General features: G+C 39.9%; 1 protein-coding gene across 2 annotated transcripts in view; it reads right to left on the reverse strand.

The window, feature by feature from the left end:
• Nucleotides 1-1533: 1533 nt before the first annotated feature.
• Nucleotides 1534-20306, reverse strand: part of RAB2A (RAB2A, member RAS oncogene family) — a 68347-nt gene continuing 49574 nt past the window's right edge. For both annotated transcript variants that reach the window (XM_040995089.1, XM_040995081.1), the window contains 2 exons: nucleotides 4716-4784; nucleotides 1534-2860 (listed from right to left, as the gene is read on the reverse strand). In XM_040995089.1, coding sequence (XP_040851023.1) covers nucleotides 2765-2860; nucleotides 4716-4784 — 165 coding nt within the window. In that variant the 3' untranslated portion in view covers nucleotides 1534-2764. The remainder of the gene's footprint in view (nucleotides 2861-4715; nucleotides 4785-20306) is intronic.

The following is a 20306-nucleotide window of genomic DNA, read 5'->3' on the forward strand; positions in this document are numbered from 1 at the left end:
CATTCCATATAGATCTGGTTGGAGTCCTGACTGCTCCACTTCGGATCCAGCTCCCTGGCTAATGTAGCTGGGTAGGCTCAAGTGCTTGGGCCCCTACCCCACCCAGAGGGGACACCTGGGGCACCCAGAGGGCCCCAGACTTCAGCCTGGCCCAGCAATGACTGTTGAGGCAGTTTGGAGGGTATACCACCAGATGCAAGAGTTCACTCCGTCTCTCCCCAATATTGTCCTTTAAATAAATAAAATCAATTTTAAAATATTCTAATATTAAAGACTCAGCTGTAGATCACCTTAACCATGATAAAGATAGTAAAATGAGTAGAGTGGAAACCACAATGACACTGCTGTTGTTAGTGAATATAAAGGGTTCTTACATATATTCCTTTGAGCTAGACGAGATTAATGAAGACAGCAATAATGAACCACAGAACTTAACCAGCCTCCCTTATTGGCTCATACTGGGGTAGTTCCATGCTGCTGTGGCAGGAGCTGTACTTTGCTTTTCCTTCTTTTTTTTTTTTTTGTCCTTTTTTCCTTCCTTCATCTCTCAGATTGATTTCTTTATTTCAGAGGCACAGTTACAGAGACACAATGACAGCGATTGATCTTCTATCTGCTGGTTCACTCCCAAATGGTTGCAATGGTTGGGACTAAACTGGTCTAAGTCACATGGGCGCAGGTGCCCAAGGATCTGGGCCCTTTTCTGTGCACCCCACCCCAGGCCATTAATAGGGATCTGAATCGGGAAGTAGAGCTCCACCTGAACTGGTGCCCATGTGAGGTGCTGGTGTGAAGGTAGAGGCTTAACTTGCTCCATCTTCTCTTAGATTACAAATAGATGTGCTCATTTGCTGCTGTTTATTTAGCACTACTATCTCTTCTTACACTCAATTTGCAAAGTAATTAGGGGAGGCAGAAAGGGAAACAAATACAGTGGGCCTCTGAAAAATGTAACAGATTAAAAATGATTTCTAGAATCATTTCCTTCTTGATATAGAGAACATATCCTGCTTGTCTTAATTTTTTCATCAATAAATAGTGATTAGTGAAATCACTAATATTGAATGAGTGAATTCAATGAGAATACTTGAAGGAGAAAGGAAGGTCATAATAAAAACTACTCTCAAAACTAGGTTTCCTCTCCCCTTGCCCTGTGCCCCACGGAGTCAGTTAAACCATGACAGCATGGGGTGGTTTCCCACACGAGTAATGCTGAAACTGTGACAGAATATTGTGGACTGTTGAGGAAAGACCTGGAGAAAGCTGAAGGCCCTGAGTGGATGGAAACGTTTCTTACTTTCATATCTTCTCACAGGTGTCTATATTCTGTTGTCCCAAAGACAAAATATTTGCTTACACCATCAGTAGTAAGAAGTTTCAACATAGTGGGAGTTTTATAACATCTTTGCAAAATTTTTGAAAAAGGGTGTAAAATATTCTGACCCATTTTAAAAAACATGCTTAAATACATGTAAAAGTTATAAATGGACTTAAAAATACATTAAAAAGGTGGGCATAATAAAAAAAGAACACTTTTGTACATAGGATTTTATTTTGCACTGCTGTAACAATTTCATTAGAGTCCAAGGGAAAAAGGGGGGAAAAAAAAGATAAAACCACCACACTGAGTAAATTACTAAAGCTTTTCTACTTTTTAACAGGATTTTCCATCTGGTAGATTTATTGTCATATCCCCTTCCAAACAGACAAGATGCTTATCATATTTTAAAGATTAATAGGATGCCACTGAAAGAAAAAAAACTTTACACAGTCACTGTACATCAAGGTTGAAAAACTGTCCTGCATGAAAAATATACTTAGAAATCATGTGAATAAAAGGAAAAGAAAACATTATTGTGTTAAGGAAAGATTAAAGTCCTCATAATGTCATCTACATGTGGATACTCATTCTTCCGAGAGTTGCACAGATGGAGGGAGTTCTTGCTTCGGGCCTTTGCACTCATTATACTGTGTTTCTACCCAACAGTATTCATTAAGGCAAACAAATCCTTTTCTGAAGAGGTCTTAAGGAAACTGTGGACAAATAGCAAACTTTTGGCATTAAAACAGGTTAACACATACACAGCCTTTAGTAATATACATTGAGCATATTTTCCTTGGACTAGTGACAAGAAAAGATGAACATGCTTAACAATGTCAAAAAGTTTAAAACTCAGTGTCCAAGCAATTCCTAACAATGCTTCTGTAGCTTTAAGCTCTAAACAGTATAGAATTTATGCAAATGCATTAAAGAATTCAAGCTTGGCAAATTACACCCAAGCAAGTTATTAAACTATATATACAGAAAGTAAATGATAAATACAGAATTAAAGAGTTCTGCTTTTCCTTACAGCCTTGAAAATTGACAAACTTTCTGAGGACAGTTCTATAATATTAAACATTAGGTAACCACAGGTATTAGGAAACCTAACTACATAAACCGATTTAAAATACTCAAGATGACTTTGTAGTGTTTTAATACAATTCAGTTTGTAGTTAAGGGCACAAGACAACATTTAACAAAAATAATCACATCAATTGACCTAGAAATCAAATGCAAATAGATAGGAATACAATCTCCAGAATCTGTCTTTTTAAGTGAACATGAACCATTTATTCAAAGTTATACAAGAATTTGAAGGATTAAAGTCTTCTGTGACATAAAGCCATTTCGAATAGTTTCATGTCTCAGCTGAGAGCAGGAGGAGAGGGTGAAAGAATAAGTGAGTGGGCCCGAGTGGGCAGCAAGACAGTAAAAACAGCTTCAACAGCAGCCTCCCCCTGCCTGCTGTCCTCCCTGATTGCCGGCATGTGTAGCATTAGTAGCAGCATGCTGAGGGCCAATTTTAATGCCATTTGCCTGAAATCAAAGAGAACAGAAATATAAATATAATCAGACCCAACCAGAGAGTTTAATACAGTGCATCTGTAGAAAAAGATTTCTAACTCTTAAGGACACAATTTTGAAAGAGCTATTTAAGTAATATTTAGCAAAGACTGAAATAACTCTTCCTAGTGCATATTTCTTCTTTCCAAAACAACAACAAAGCTTTCTGAAAATAATGTTTTATCACACTAGATACAAGGTAAACAAAGTGGGGAATGCTTGTTTCTGAGGGACGTCTCCTCATGGAGGCAATCACTGAAGGTGATCGTGAAAAGACACAACTTTCCCAAGCCGATGCCGTCTCCCACAATCTAAACTCTTCTCCGACAGCATTTCTGTTCCATGTTGAATCAGCTGTACAGGCTGAGGGCACATGAGGGTTCTGTGTCATCAATAATTTCTATGAGCCCCGAAGACAGGGCAGCTTGCCAAGAACCCACACACAGAATAGTTCTTTCATTCATCAAGCTCACACTTATGTCTTAACCCTCACTCCCTCAAGTGGATTTTACCTAAAAACACAACACTTTGAGAAAAGTAATACAGTAGCTTCAGAAATTAAGCTCTTAAGGAAACTTTACGTCACAGTAAATCTCAGATTTATAGTGCTTGGCAGTTGTTCCACCACAGCAGTAGCCTTGGGGTTTCTGGCACCGGCTCAGTACTGACAGCAGCTGATGCGGTTTCTTTTTGCTCTTTGACTCCTCTTTAATAAAAAGCATGCCCTATGGCTCATTGGCTTTGCCCCCTCTGGGCTGGTAGCAACTTTGTGAGGAAGCAAGGAGTCAGACCTGGCATTAGGCCAAATAAATAGCATGGCCTGTTGGCTCCTGACAGCACATTACAATCAAAGCCATATAAGGCACAGTAAAGCAGTCAGCTACTATATGAAACCAGACAGAAACAATGAACATGCCCTTTTAAACAGAAGCCCAATTACTGCTCAATTTATTTGGCATTAGTCTCGGAATGCTGTCACCTTTAAATTAACTGCCCCAAGTCTAGAAGAGGATTTAGAAACTACAAAGTATTATTCCATGTTACCAAGAATAAGGAAATTAAGTCCTCTTTGGAAACCTTAGGTAACAGGCTGTATGTTTTAGTCAAGACTACTGAGCCACATAATAGGAGTGCCAGATCCATCTATGTTATGCTTTTCTAGCCGCAACCGGAGCAAGAACCAAGGTGTTCTCCTGGATGCCAAAGGTCTCACTATAGAACAGCAAAAATGCTTGTGTTTAAGCAAATAAAATGCCCTATCCACAATAAATGTCTTGAAGTAAATATAGATAAATGAAGAGTGGTGATTTGGGTCAAAATGATGGGTTTTGGTAAACAATGAATTACATGCTTTGAAACTTCACATTTGATCCTAGTTATGTCAACAACCAGACTCAAAATAATTCTATAAAATGCTCAGTGCCAACTACCAATTAGGTATATTAGCTTAGCCTCCCGAGAACGTGCTCTGCTGTGCCGGGAATATTTTCCAGATTGGGTGTTCCCCTCTTCCACAGGGACAGACAGACAGCACTCTGCATCAGTGACACAGCATATGCTTTTATACACGGAGCATCATTCCCCACAGCAGATAATGTCGTATGGACATGGGTTTTCTTTGCTTTCTGCAGGATTTATAAAATATATGTTATTAGATTAAAAGGCTAGGGCCATCCACTTGAGCTAATTTTCACCAATATAGTTATATCCAATTAAAACATGAACATTTAACTATTATACGAAGCATTTCAGTACCTACAAAATCTCATAGTAATTAGAGGTCAATTCTAAATTAACATCAGCTAATAACATTGTATGTAAATAATACCTCATTATTAATGTCAAAGACTCCTTCTTGGATTTTTTCATAAATCTCTTTTGCTGTATTAATAAAAGCCTGAAATACAAGATAGATTGGCTCGTGTTATTTAAAGTCACAAAAACAAAAGAACATATAAAGTCTGTGGAATACCCTGCGTTCAACAGAGGAAAATCAACTGATGTAATATATCAATAAAGGACAAAAATCATGATTTTCTTAACAGATGTAGAAAAAGTATATTGCAAACTCCAACACCTTCTTATGGTAAAATCACTCAAAAAAACTGGACATTTCCTCAATTTGATGAAGATCATCTAAGTAAAACTAAACATTATACTCAATGTTAATGGAAAGACTGAAAGAGTTCCCATAGTAAGATCAAGAACAAAGCAAGAAGGAATTAGCATCATTTAAAATAGTCAAAAAGCGTAAACAATACAAATATACATAAACTGATAAATGAAAAGCCAAATGTGGAATTATCAATGCAATATAATATAATTCAGTCCTAAAAAGGAATGAAGTCGAGTTCATGCAGCACTATGGATGAATCCAGAAATCCAGAAGCTATCCCGCTAAACGAAAGGAAGGTCAACCCCAAGGCTGGAGCTAGCACAGCACCATCTCTATGAAATGTCTAGAACAGGAAAATCCAGAGACAGAAAGTAGATTATTTGTTGCCAGGGGCTAGAGTAGTAAGGGTTTTGTTTTGGAATTAGTAGTGGTGAGTATTCAATTTTGTTGATTATACTAAAACTACTGAGCTATATACATTAAAAAAGTGAATTTTATAGTATGTGAGTTGTATCTCAAAAGAGAAAACTATAACCAATGTGAGAACACCACTCGAGAAAGGCATGTCAGCTACATAAATGACACCACTTCTATGCTGAAACTGGGTTACCTGTGGAAGATAATTCCACATAGGTACCTTTTACTGTAGGAATGTAAGGCAATATATGGTTAAAGAGGGAAGGAATAAAAGGATGTTTATGACAAAGAGACAAAAGACAGCTCAACTTCTATGTCATGCTGAATAAAATCTCTTTCTCCATCTAGAATACTACTAAATTGACCTAACAAAAGTGCTGTAATATTGCAGATCGACTTAAATTTTAAAAAGACCAAAATTTACCCACACTTAATACTGATGTATAACAGGAAGATGTATTACCAATGCTACAAATTCTCATAGGTTCTAAACTATAAGATTTGAGAGATTATATAATGATACTGATATTATAAAGATGGTCCTTTTCATTTAGTTTCTATGAAAAAATCCTAGAAGAAAGCTATCTTCACTACCACTGGTGGAAATTCAAATTTTACAAAGTAAACAGGGTTTATTTGGAGGGAACAAAACACACCTTTTGTCTTCTATACTGGAAATATTTGACTGCTGAACTTGCCATCAGAGCTTTTGTTTCCTAATTAACAGGACTGATACGTTTTCACCTTTAAAGGGCTTACAGCTCCCCAGAGTAATCAATCTACTGCAGCTCAATTACTGCACCAAGCACACACCAGTCAGTGAAGGAGACTTCAGCGACTGTGGCAGCACAGAGAAATGAATATGTATAAACTCTAAGTGGCTGATCGAATCATCACAGAGGGTCATGAGAATCTGCAGCAAAATAATGAGAAGAATTAATCACTGTAGATTCACAAGGCACTTCGGACGCGAGCATGCTTTTCATGCATGTGCTGGAGTTGAAGTGAAGGAGAAATTGGCTTTCAGCCATGTATGAATTGGATTTACATTCTTCAAAATTAAAGTTACCCTTATAAATAAGAAAAAACTTTATTTCTAATAACAAGTCAATTACTGTGATGGTATTAGAATCCAGGCTAACTAAATATTGAAGTCAAGGTACATAAATCCACAGAGCTGCAATTCCTTATAGGGGCATCCACATGTGTGTATTTTACTGGAATGTGAGACAGAACTTCAAGGTTCTATAAATGAGTTATAAATTAGTATAAACAATCACCGCTGCATTACAAAGCCATTATTACAAGTGTCAATTGATGGAAATAAACTTTCTTTTCACCATTCTGTTGACTTTAAAAACTGACTTAAGAAAACTATGCTATAAAAAATTTTATAAGTCACTGCTAATTTTATAATTTTAAGACTACCTAATATTTTGTTAAGTACATTTAAGCAGTTTTAATCAGACGGCCTTCAGATGCATGGTAGGTACATCTGAAAAACATGCAGTTAATCTTGTTACATCTAAAATACAACAAATGATTACTACTTTTATTATAATTTCCATCATCTGAATGTAGTCATGGGACAAAATGTTTACTGTCATTTGACCTTGAGAATACATTAAAGATAACACAATAAAATATTTTCCACTTCTTAGGCATATTACTGAGGATACTGTAAGTGGATTATTTTTCTGTATTTCATGATGAAAATTAATATTTCATATATATTACCAAGTGATTAATGAATACTTTTAATGAGTGCTTAGAGTCTGAAACCCAACATGAATAATACACATATCAGTGTATCTGTTTTAAAAGTATGTGACCATGGATTGAAATAACAGGTCCCGAATACAATGAATACTGACTGAATGCTTTTTAGAAATCTTCTAAACAGCCTAAATAAATCTAACAGCCTTTGAGTGTCACAGATAAAATCTTCCCACTTAAAATGTGAAACATTTCAAGATAAGATTATGTGTCTATAAAATGCATAATATGTAAAGTTATTACATACCTATATAAAATGGTTTGGGATTTAAAACAAATTGATCACTTCATTCTAATAATCAGATACTAATCTTTTGATGTTTTTAAGGTACATGTTTTCCATCCATCTTTAGAATTCTCTATGAATATGTATCCTGTACAAAAAATACCATTTAGGTATTTCTTGGTAAATATTTTAAGATGGGGCTGGCATGGTGGCATAACAAGCTAATCCTCTGCTTGCCGTGCCAGTATCCCATATGGGATAGAGTTGGAACGTGTCCTGGCTGCTCCACCTCTGATCCAGCTCCCTGCTAATGGCCTGGGAAAGCAGTGGAGGATGGCTCTGGTCTTTGGACTCCTATACCCACAAGGGAGATTTAGAAGGACCTGTAGGCTCCTGGCTTGGGATTGGCTCAGTTCTGGCCAGTGCAGCCATGTGAGGAGTAAACCAGCAGAGAGAGGATCTCTCTTCCTCTGTCTCTCTTCCTCTCTGTAAATCTCAAAAAAAAAAAAAAAAAAATCTCAAAAAAAATTTTCAAGATAGGATTAATGTTCATAGAATTAGCTTTTTAAAACATACATTTATTTAATTAAAAGGCAGGGTTACAGAGAAAGGGGGAGATGGAGAGAGATCTCTTCCACCTGCTGGTTCACTGCCCAAAGGGAAACGACGGCCTGCAGTGGCCCAGGCTCAAGTCAGGAGCCAGGAAATATGGGCCTCCTGTGTGGGTGGCAGGGTCCCAAGAAGCTGGGCCATCTTCTGCTCTTTTCCTTGGCACATTAGCAGGGAGCTAGACAGGAAGTGGAACAGCTGGGAATGAACTGGCATGCATGTGGGAATGCCAAAGTCACAGGCAGGCAGCAGCTTAACCCCCCTACGCGCCAGAGAATTAGCCTAATTTGAATGGTCTGATTGAATCAGTCCCTTAAAAACACCCTCTGCAGAATTTAAGATTAGAATCTCTATCACAATACCTGAAATGGAATAGGTGCTTAACGTTGCTTTAAAGACTCAATTGCCCACAGCAAGAGAGTATCTGAGAGGTACACAGGGCTTCCTTGAAATGGGTGTTTAGTTTCTGTGCACTCTCTCTTCATAGGCAAGTTCACTTACTTGACACTAATAGGCTTTAGAGCTTAGAAAACTTAGAAAAACTTTTGAGAAACCAATGTCAAATGACTTCATCATGAACACAGAGAAGTACACAGTATGTAGGCAGATTTGCGACTAGGAAGTGGAAAGAGCTCTCAGGTAACCGGCAGGATCTGCCATCCTCTCGCTCTCCCATGCAGGGAGTTTTCATCTCAGTAGCAAAAGCTGGAGTCTCTTTTCATTTTACCATTAGCCTTCCCCTTTCACCACACTTTGATGAATTGCCACGTTCAGCCCTACACCTTTTCTTCATTAGCCATTAATTATCAAGCTTTCCATCCCAGACACTAATCTTTCAACCCCTGGCAGCAGCGGTAGTAACAAACCCTGGACAAATTTTCAAGGACTCCTACAGCACAAATTAAAACAAATATTGTGCCCCCTGCTTTCACACACACACTACTATGGGTATGTTGTAATTTAAAAAAGCACTCAACAAATGTAGATGTTGGTAATATCTAAATATTACAAGAGCACCTACTAAGTTGTGGTCACATATCTAGAATGCAGAAGGACACAGCTCTCATCGCCGCTGGAGTGAAAGCAGTCAGCCGGGAGAACCCAAGGACAGGGCTCCGACCTCAGCTGGAGCTGCTCGAGGGAGAACCGGGGGCGGCCAGGCCAGGGGCAGGCTTCATGCCGCCTACGCACGGTGCTCATGCGCTGTTTACAACTGATGGGCAAGACACAGGCAAAGGGGCACAGGGAACACTATTTCATGTGTATTATGTCTCAACAACTTCTACGGCAAAACACTGAAAATAAAGTCTTTTCCAACAGAGTAACATTTAAACTATTTCCTATGTAACATGCTGCCATCTGGTGGCAAGATTAAAATGGCAGCATGTTAGATAAGACTTCAAAATAACATACTGAAAAGTATCTTGGACACTTTTATTTAGCATTTTGAGTAGATATCAGATAACAGTTTTTAAAATGAAATAAACAAATTTCTAGTGTTGTCTTAGAACTGGAAAAGAAAAAGTAATTAGAATGCTACTTGATATTCTCAGTCTCCACATCAAGGCTATGTAATTACAGCTGCTCATTTGCTTAGCTAATAAGAACCAATGTTTACTAAGAATTGTGGGTCATTGAGTGATTTGCATAAGTTTTCATAATTTGTTAAAAGACACTCAAAGTATGTATGAAAATAAGGACATTTTCTTTTACTGATTTTTTACATTGTGGATTGGTGGGGTGAAAGTTATGCCTATTATATTAGCAGAATGGCTTAGGCTGTGGCTCTAGAACCAGGCTATCCAGGTTCAAACTGCAATGTCTCCTGCATTTATTTATCTTACCTTTTTTTTTTTAAAAAAAGATTTGTTTATTTTTATGGGAAAGTTAGATATACAGAGAGGAGGAGCGAGAGAGATCTGTCTGCTGATCCAGTCCCCAAGTGGCTGCAACGGCTGGAGCCAAGTTGATTGGGAGCCAGGAGCCAGGAGCCTCTTCCGGGTCTCCCATGCAGGTGCAGGGTCCCAAGGCACTGGAGCTGGATGGGAAGAGGGGTTGCCGGGACATATGGAATCCTGGTGTGTTCAAGGTGAGGATTTTAATCACTAGGCTATCACACCGGGCCCAGGATTATTTATCTTTAATAAAAGTCAAAGAAATTTTCATCTGCTTATGTTGAACCTAAAAACACATAGTTCTTATATCACTCAAAATCCTTCTATCTGGCCCAGACGTGTTGGCCTAGTGGCTAAGGTCCTCGCCTTGAATGGGCCAGGATCCCATATGAGCACCGGTTCTAATCCCGGCAGCTCCACTTCCCATCCAGCTCCCTGCTTGTGGCCTGGGAAAGCAGTCGAGGATGGCCCAAGGACTTGGGACCCTGCACCCATGCAGAGACCTGGAGGAAGTTCCTGGCTCCTGGCTTTGGATCGGCGCAGCACTGGATGTTGCGTTCACTTGGGGAGTGAATCATCGGATGGAAGATCTTCCTCTCTATCTCTCCTCCTCTTTGTAGGTCTGACTTTGTGATAAAAATAAAAAATATAAATTAAAAAAAAAAATCTTCCTCAGAGTTATTTTGGATTTCTACAATTATATGGAAGTACAGGAAATTAGTGATTATTTACATTCTATTTCCTTTCCATTTTTTATAAAAATTAACATCACAAATGAATGTTTATTAACAAGGATAAGGGCCCAGCGTGGTAGCCTAGCAGTTAAAGTCTTCACTTTGCACACACCAGGATGCCATATGGGCGCCAGTTCAAATCCCAGCTGCTTCACCTCCCATCCAGCTCCCTGCTTATGACTAGGGAAATCAGTGGAGGATGGCCCAAAGCCTTGGGACTCTGAACCCATGTGGGAAACCTGGAGCCAGTGGACACAAGATCTTCCTGTATCACCTTCTCTCTGCATATCTGCCTTTCCAATAAAAAATAATAAATAAATAAATTTTATATACAAAAAGGGACAGAAAGAATGTGTTTTACACAAATCTTTGAGCTGTTAGCTGGGAAACGGGGGGCGGGGGGGGCGAAGAGATCAGAACTATTTAGATTAAGACTGGAGTTACACTGATCAGTTTCATGTTCTTGGTAGAAATTTCTGTCAGATACAACATGAAGACGAGGGGGAGGGGCACATTGCACACATATCTGTTGGGAGCTGGGGACATGCAGGCATGCGAGATGAGGTTAGAGAGGGACCCTGTCAAAGCAAGAAGCAAGAAAGGGACAAATTCATAGGATCAGTTATGAGCCATCAAGGTTGCCAGCAGGCAGACCAGTGAGTGATCTAGAAGGATCCAGAGAAGCAGCAAATGAAAGAGGAAACAAGATGGCAGAATAGGGTAAGGACATGTTTAAACAGATGGAGAATCATTTGCCAGGGTGACGCCCAGAGGCTGTGATCCCGGGAAACAGGACAGGACAGGCCGACGGCAGAGGGACACCTGGAGACCTGTGGACACAGGGAAGCAGCATAGACAACTGAGTGCTGTTGCAGCGACCAGTTACCCCAGCAACAGTGGGCAACTGGAGCTCCAGTGGCCAGGAAGGGGAACTTACCAGGAGCTCAGGAGGTAAACCCAGGCACAGAACTGCCCATCCTGTTGATACGCTTGATTCAACCATGAACAGATGCAGAGTGACAGAGCCCAAGCAGGAGGGTGCAGGAACAGGGTGGGTGTCACGGCTCAGACAGCCCCCCTCCCCCACCATTTTGTGTACTATAGAAAAGGTTGGGAGGGTGGAGGCTGGAGGAACAACAGGAAGTTGTGCAGATGGCAGAATAGGGTATCCTATTCTGGGATATCCCAGAATATTCTTGGGAATATCCCAAGCTGGGAGCAAGCTCATTTTTGGTTCGATATACTGCTCTGGTCACACTGAAAACAGTACTGACATGGCATCCTACAGATTCCACCTAAGATAGGTCTGGGTAGCCCCAAGACTTGACAACCATCAGGCCCAGATGTACCAGTGCCATGTTGGGTGCCAATCTGTGTACTGAGGAAAAAGTTGTGGGGGGATGGAGGAACAACAGTGAGCTAAACAAGCTGTGAGAAAACCCCCACAGCTCAACGACTGCACTGATCCTGCAGAGAACACATCCTGGCATCCTACAGGCCCCACTCAAAATACGTCTGCGTGGCTTCCAGACCCAATGGCCAGCATGGCCGAATCCACCAGTGCCACAATGGGCACCATTTTGTGTACTGAGAGAAAGGCTGTGGGGCTGATGGAGCAACAGTGAGCTGCGCAGGCACTAAACCAGGAGAGAACTTACTTCCAGATCAACACACTGCACTGGTCTAGCAGGAAAAATAGTACCAACTTGGCATCCTATGAGTTCCACCCAAAATAGGTCCAGGTGGTCTTTAGACATAACTGCCAGCAGGTTCTGGTAAGATCAGGACTCCCGACAATCAGGAATTTTAGGACAGCTAGTGTCTTCCTAATCCTGGACACTGCTCAAACCGTGAGTGGGAGAGGGGTGTGTGTAGCCAATGATGTGGCCACAGCACAGGACCACAGAGGATGGAAAATGGTGAGCCAGGAGCTGGGGCTATGGAAACTGTGGTGGAAGTGAAGCACAAGAGCCTGGGACTGAAACTCACTGGAGGAAGTGGCACAACTGACTGCAAACGAAGAACTGCGTACTGACAATCAGTAAAACTGCAGACCAGTGGGCAATATACTGTAGAAACTTGCCCTAAGGAGAGAAATCTGCTAACCAGAAGTGCAATGACCAAAAGCAAAAGAGACAGATGTACATTGAATTTTACTGATGTCTTCCCTGGAAAGGAACAAAAGCTTTTTTCAACCTTGGAGTTAACTGAGGAAGACATCGGGGGAATGGGCAATAAAGAATTTTAAAAACTTGTTCTAAAGCTTCTTTTTTTTTTTCTCCTAAAGCTTAACAACAACGAGAAGCACATACAGGAGTTCAAGGAATATGTCACACAGGAAATAGCAACACTGAAACAAAATCAAGCTGAATTATTAGAAATGAAGGACACAATGCAGCAAATTAAAAATTTAGCTGAAAGCCTCAATAATAGAGTAAGTGAGGCCAGAAGAAAGAATGTCAGAATTAGAAAATATTTCTTGACACAATGGGGAAACAATCAAAAAGCTGGAAGTACAACTGATTCAAGGTAAGAAAAGTATTCAAGAAATAAGACACTTTTCAAAGGCTGAATATAAGAGTTAAAATGGGAGTTTCAGAAGGCACAGAAAGAGAAGCTGGGTCTAAAAATGTATTCAATAAAATAATAAAGGAAAACTTTCCTAATATAGAGAAAGAATTGGGAAACAATATCTAGGAGGTGCACAGAACTCCTAATAGGGTTGACCAAAAGCAATCTTTGCCATGCCACACAATAATCAGACTCTCTCCAGTTGAACACAGGGAAAAGACCCTTATGTATGAAAAAAAAATCAATGAACATAGAGAGGAACCCCAGACTCATTGTTGACCTCGCAGAGGAAATTCAACAGAAGAGAATGCAGCGACATACTCCAGATTTTAAAAGGAAAAAACTGTCAGCCCAGAAGAACGTACCCAGCAAAGCTTTCATTTACCTTTGAAGGTGAAATAAAATTCTTTCACAGTAAAGAAAAGCTCAAAGAATATACATACCTCTTCCAGACCTGCCCTATAGAGGATACTTAAAGATGTTCTATTGATAGAGAAAAGGAATAGCACCTACAAAAATCAAAGGAAAACATGGAGAACATCCCAATAAAATATTTTTATTTAGTCCTTGACATCTCAATCTTAGTGTATACACAACCGGCTGCTATAAACCTAACAATAATTATAGGGTGTTATTCAGCTGTCCCATGTCTATTTTCATTTTTATATTTAGCAGCTTATAGAATTCTAGCATGATTTTTACTGAACTTTGCGATTTTTAGGATGGTCCAAACAGGCTTATAACTCTAACAAGCCATTTTTAAACAAAATTTTAGGAGGGGTGTGCAGAGAAATCTTCAGTACCTTAGTGAGGAGTAACTGATCTTTGTGTCCTATTAGTGAGTATATGGTAGTCCAAGCTGACTTTTTCCTGTCTATTCTAAGCTTTCCTTATTGTTCTCTGTCTATTTGATCTAATTTGGGGGGCTCCAGAGCAACCCTGATGGTCATTGCAAGAGAGGGTGGAGAGCCAAAGTTGGAACTAAGTAAAGGACCAGAGAAAGCTCCTGAAGGTAGACTATTCTGTTCTAATAACAGAGAAAATCAGTGAAGAGCGGGGCTTTGAGGAGGAGGGAGGGGAAAACCCAGAGCCTATGGAACTAAACCATAAAATAATTTTTAAAAAGCAAATAAAAGCAATTAAAATGGTGGAAACAAGACAGAAAGTAGAGGCCAAACATCAACAGTCTGGAAGTTTTTAACAGAGCTAGGGAAATGAAAGGGGAAAATGTCAGTAAGGTATGTAAGTATGACTGAGTGAGCCTGAAGCGCACACTACGTATCTATGAGATAAACAGGAAGAAAATCAGGTTTTGAGGAAGAAATAAATTTGTATTCTGGAATTCTGCTTGTCATATAAACATTGGGAAATATTGGTACATGGTAATTTATACACATGAATATACTTTATAGACAATGGTATGTTTGTAAGTGTATGACATGGAAATATTAGTGTGTGACTTTCTAGGGTCTAATGACTCCCTACCCTGGTATAGAGGAACTGAAAGTAGCAAAGTGGGTAAAGCAACCTGCAGCACTGGCATCCCATGTGGGTGTTGGTTTGAGTCCTGGCTGCTCTACTCTCAATGAAGACCTCTGTTAATGTACCTGGGAAGGCAGGGATGATGGCCAAAGAATCTGGGATTTTGCACCCACATGGAAGACTTGAACGTGGCTCCTAGTTCCTTGGCTTCAACCTGGCCTTGCCTTGGCTGATGTGGGTGTTTCAGGAATGAACCAGACAATGTTAGATCTTCTTTGCCTCTGCTTTTTCTTCTCTGTTAAGTATGATTTCCAAATAAATAAATCTTTTTTTTTTCAGAGAAAATGGATGTTTCTCTTTAAAACATTTTTATTGGAAAGGAAGATTTATGGAGAGCATTAGATTTCGAGAGAAGGATCTTCCATTTGCTGGTTCACTCCCGAAGTGGCCACAATGGCCAGAGCTGAGCCAATCTGAAGCCAGGAGTCAGGAGCCAGGGCTTCTTTCACGTCTCCCTTTTGGGTGCAGGGTCCCAAGGCTTTCGGCCATGCTTGACTGCTTTCCCAGGCCACAAGCAGGGGGTTGGATGTGAAGCATAGCAGCCGGGACATGAATCAATGTCCACATGGGATCCTAGCATGTGCAAAGTGAGAATTTAGCCACTGAAGCACTGTGCTAGGCTGGACATAACTATTAGAGTTCGCTTTGGGTCAGGAAAGAAGCTCCATAGGGTGATGGACACATTAAGGTGAAGAAGTTGATGTTAGCAAAGTTTTCTAATATGTAGAAAAAAGTGATAAATATCAACCTAAAGTATCTTCAAGAGACACTAGAAGCTTAATAAGGCCAGGTCAGATTTCCAGTGAAAAACTATTTTGGTTGCCTCAGCATTCACAAAGAACAGGGTTAATGGGACAACCTCCAGTTCCCAAACACATTCCAGTTAGAAAAAATACCCCATTCTACCATGTGAAGTTTAAGACAAGTGATGTGGTTTCTCAACATACATTAAATCTGCAGATTACCAATTATAGGGGTACTAGCAAGGGATTTTGAAGTTGGTCACCATCCTAGTCTTGATACTTCAGAATCGAAGTCAGGAATTTTCAGGGCTGAGTTTTCAATGAATGAGAGCTATTTTAAATGATCATGTTTAGCGAAGACTATGGCAGGCTAGGGAAGGCACTCCTTCCCAAAGCCCTTATGAATTCTAGATCAACATTTGTTTTTACATGTTTCTATACATTTCTCATTTCACATTAAGTTTCAATCTTTAGGAAAAACTGGATAAGACCTTATTAAATGGCTAATGATTAAACATAGCTGACAAGGTGACAAATGTTTGGCAAATACCAAGTTTAATCATTAATCCTTCAACCACTCTTACTAACTCTTCAGATGTCCTAGAGGTGATATAACTGAGAAAAATAAGTCTTACATGTAGGGGGGAAATATAAGAAAAAAAAAATGGGAGAAAAATTACAGATGTAAACATCATTTCTGGGCTATTTTTAAATCTTCAAAAAGATAGCTTTTGGGAATGGGTACTTAATCTAGTTGACTACAGGCTTGAATGAAATGGGTTGCAAAAGTATCCCAAAAAAACATTTAACCACTACACAAAACACCTGCTCCTCTCATGTAGTTTCTAGAACTACATCTACTTTTTCCCTACCCCATAGGCTCCTTTAACCTTGGCAGTGAGTCTTTAGAGTGCTTGGTTCAACCCCTGGCTCTGACTCCAACTTACTGCTAATATAGACCATGTGAGAGCAGGTGATTGCTTAAGTAGTTTACTGGATCACGGCCACCTAAGTGGGAGACCTAAGTTGAGCTCTTGAATCCTACCTTCTCAGTTTTGGCTGATCCCATCCTGATGGCTGTGGGCATATGGGGAGTGAACCTTTGGACAGGAGTGCATTCTAACAAGCAACTCAGAGAAGTTATACAGATGAAATCATAGTTTGCGACCTCTACAAATGACAACTTTGGTTAGAGAGTAAAAATCATCTCCAAAGGTTGCAAAGCTCTCTGTATATTCATCCAGGTTGCTTCATCATTTCTGTATTCTGTCCATTTGATTGTTCAGTACTATCCTATGGTATGGGCAGGCCATTCATCAGGACAATGTCTCTGAGCTATTTCTAGGTTTGGCTATTATGAATAAAACTGCCAGAATATCAGTGTGAAGGTTTCTGTGTGAATATGAATCTTCACTTCTCTAGGATAAATGCTCAGGGGTGTGACTGGTCATGTGACAGATGCATGTTTACACTTTAAAGAAATATCAAAATGTTTTCAGAGGGCTGTTGTCAATTTATCACCAGAAATGGAGGAGTAACCTAGCTTTCTCCACATCTACATCAGCATTTACAGCTGTTACTATTTTTTTTCATTTTAGCAATTCTGATAGATGTACAGTGCTTTCATTGAGGTTTTCAATTTGCAATTTTCCCAGTGGCTAGTAATGCTGAATATTCTTACAAGCGCTTAACTGCCACTTGTGTACACACGTTGATGAAATATCTGCTTATGTCTTTGGCTCATTTTCTGATTTTTTTTTTGCTACTCAGTTTTAAGTTTTTAAATCTAACAAGTGCATTATTGGGTATATTTTGTGAATATCTTCTGTAAGTTGGTATATTTTTCTCATCTATTTAATATGTGCTTTCAAGAGAGTAAATATTTTTTTAAAATATCTATTTTCATCTGTCTGAAAGGCACTGGGGAGAGTCGGGGGAGAGAGAGAAGAGAGAAAGAGCAAGATATCCGTATGCTGGTTCCTTCCTACAATGTCTGCAAGTGGCACTGCTAGGCCAACCTAGTTTTTCCCACGGGTAGCAGGTCCAAGCAATCTCCTGTTTCCCAGGATGAGTTAGCAGGACACTAGATTGGACTTGAACTGGCACTCCGATGTCGGATGTAGATATACAAGTGATGGCCTATCGTGCTGTGCTACAACACTGGCCCTATCATTTAATAAATTCACCAAATTTTCCCATTACTGTTATCTTTTGGTGACTTTTCCGTCTATTTTCTCTTTATAGTTTAACTGAGTAGTTTCTCTTGCTCCACTATCCAGTTAATCATTTCTCTCGTTTTTTCCCACTGTTGTTGAGCTTGTACACCAAGTTTATTTTCACTATTGTATTTTTTAGTTCTACAATTTCTCTTTGGTTCTTTTTATTTTGTATTCTTTCAGTGTCATTTAACACCCCATTACCCTCCCCCCCAAAGGATTCATTTATTTATTAACACAAAAGGGAAAGAGACAGAGAGAGGAAGAAACAGAGATACTCTATTCTCCAGTCCACCCCCCAAAAGTCTGCAGCAGCTGGGGTTGGGCCAGGTGAAAGTCAAGTGTTCCATCTGAGTATCTCATGAATGGCAGGGCCACAGGAAACTGAGTAATCATCTGCTGCTGAACAGGATGCATTGGCAAGAAGCAGGACTTAAAGCAAAACAGACAGGACTTGAACTAGCACTCTGACACCTGATCTGTATCCTAAGTGGTTGGCTGACTAATCCAATGTACCACAATCCCCTCCCCTTTCTCACTGACACTTTCTAATTATTTGCTGACATTGTTTTCACTTGTTTGAAGTATACTCCTAATTATTTGTTAATATTTATGCTGTTTCTTTCATGTCTTTGTCAGAGAATTCTATTAAAGAAAACAAATTTACAAGCAGAATAGAGAGGAGAGAACATTAAGACAGACAAACTCTCATCCACTTGTTTACCCCATATACACCAGTGACTGTGGGCCAAGTTTGAGGCCAACCTTGGAGCAAGGAACTCAATCTGGGTCTCTCTCTAGCATGGCAGAAATACAATTAATTTAGCCATCAATGCTGACTCCCAAAGCCCATATTAGCAGAAGCTGTATTCAGGAGCAAGAGGCAGGCACTCTGATATCTATGCATGTATATAAGATGTATGGGATATGTCAGCTGGGCCTCCTCAGTGGTTCAGACGGAGCAGAAGACAGCATATCCAAATGTAAATGGAGAATATGGCAGTGCATCACAGCCTCCAGAGGACACGTGGTACCGTGACAGAGGATGGAGGACAGAACTAATTGATCAACTACCCCAGCCAATTGTTGGCAGCGAAGATCTGGGCAGTAGCCACTAAGGTGAAGTATAGCAGCCAGTGGATTTGGGAGAAATTTCATCGTTACTGGAGTGGTGGGATCGCCAGCAATTCAGGACTGTTGAATTATCAAAACCTGTTGACAAATTCATGGTGTTGTAAATTTCTATTTTTCTTCCTGTTGTTGATTTCATATTGTAGCTTTTCATTTAAGAGGAATGTGTGGGCACTGCAGGCACATGGGGAGTAAATCAGCATGTCCAGATGTGAGGATACAGTGCAGTGTGCATCTCTACTTCCAGATCAAAGATGGACTACTAAAGAAACTATTAGCTGTATTTTGACAATACGATGCTGGACTCTCTGCCACTGTCTATGGCTGCAATGATAAACATGTGACTGTTTATGTAAAGCTATGCTATAGTAATACTATAGGGGAACTCAGTGGGGTAGGGGGAGAGATAACTTAGGGAGAAGGTAGGGGAAAATCCTGGGCCTTTGGAATTGTATCATAGAATGATGATAATAATTTAGAAAGAAGTTAAAATAAAATTTAAAAAAATGTATGGGCATTTTAATTGCTAAGCCAAATACTCATAAGTCTAACATTTATCTTCTCACTAATGGCATTCGTTTTACTCCATTCCTTCTGAAATCTTCTTGGTTCCAAGTATAATGAGTACTTTTCTATTGAAATCTGGGTGTTGTGAGTAATTTTGTGAGATAAGGTTCTTACACTTCTGCTTTTGCTGGCTTTGCTTAGACCACTTTAACACAGAAATGGTTGTGGTGGCAGGTGTGCCATTTTGTCACTCCAAAGTGAAGGAGGAGAATCCCTTTAGGGCATGGCAATGGTGGAAGCACTGCCACATCCTTTACTGTGGTATCTGGCTACAGAAGAATGGTTGTATCTAAGAGCTTTTTCTGTCTCTTATCAGTTGCCCTTTTCCTGGTCCTTTAGTTTTAAGTTTATTTTAGGACTTTTTTTCAATATTTATTATTTTGTTTTCATTTACTTGAAAAGCAGGGAGGGAAAGAGAGAGCACATAAGCATGTGTAAGCACACTGTTTTCCACTTGCTAACTTACTCCCCATATGCCTGCAATGCCCAGGGCTGGGCCAGATTAAATTCAGAGCCCAGAACTCCTTCAGGGTGTCCCACATGCGCAGCAAGTGCCTAAACACTTGAGCTGTCAGCTGCTGCTCCAGACATGCTCAAAGGAAGCTGGATGAGAAGCACAGTGGCCAGAAATTGCACTGGCTCTCCAACATGGGATGCAGGTGTTGTAAGCAGTGGCTTGACCAGCTGTGTCACAAGGTTAGCCTTGTTTTTCCCCTTTGCTTACTGGCCTATTTAGACTGCCAGTCTCTTTTATGACCCAGTGTGGAACATAAGACAAAGATAAAACCAGAGCAATATGACTCTGTCACTGCTAAGTACCAAGGTTTATAGTTTGCTTTCTCTCCACTTTTCAGAAACTTCTTCTATTTGTTTTAT

Source organism: Ochotona curzoniae, unplaced genomic scaffold (assembly GCF_017591425.1).
Source record: "Ochotona curzoniae isolate NIBS_2020 unplaced genomic scaffold, NIBS_Ocur_1.0 contig_1071, whole genome shotgun sequence".
Classification (NCBI taxonomy): domain Eukaryota; kingdom Metazoa; phylum Chordata; class Mammalia; order Lagomorpha; family Ochotonidae; genus Ochotona; species Ochotona curzoniae.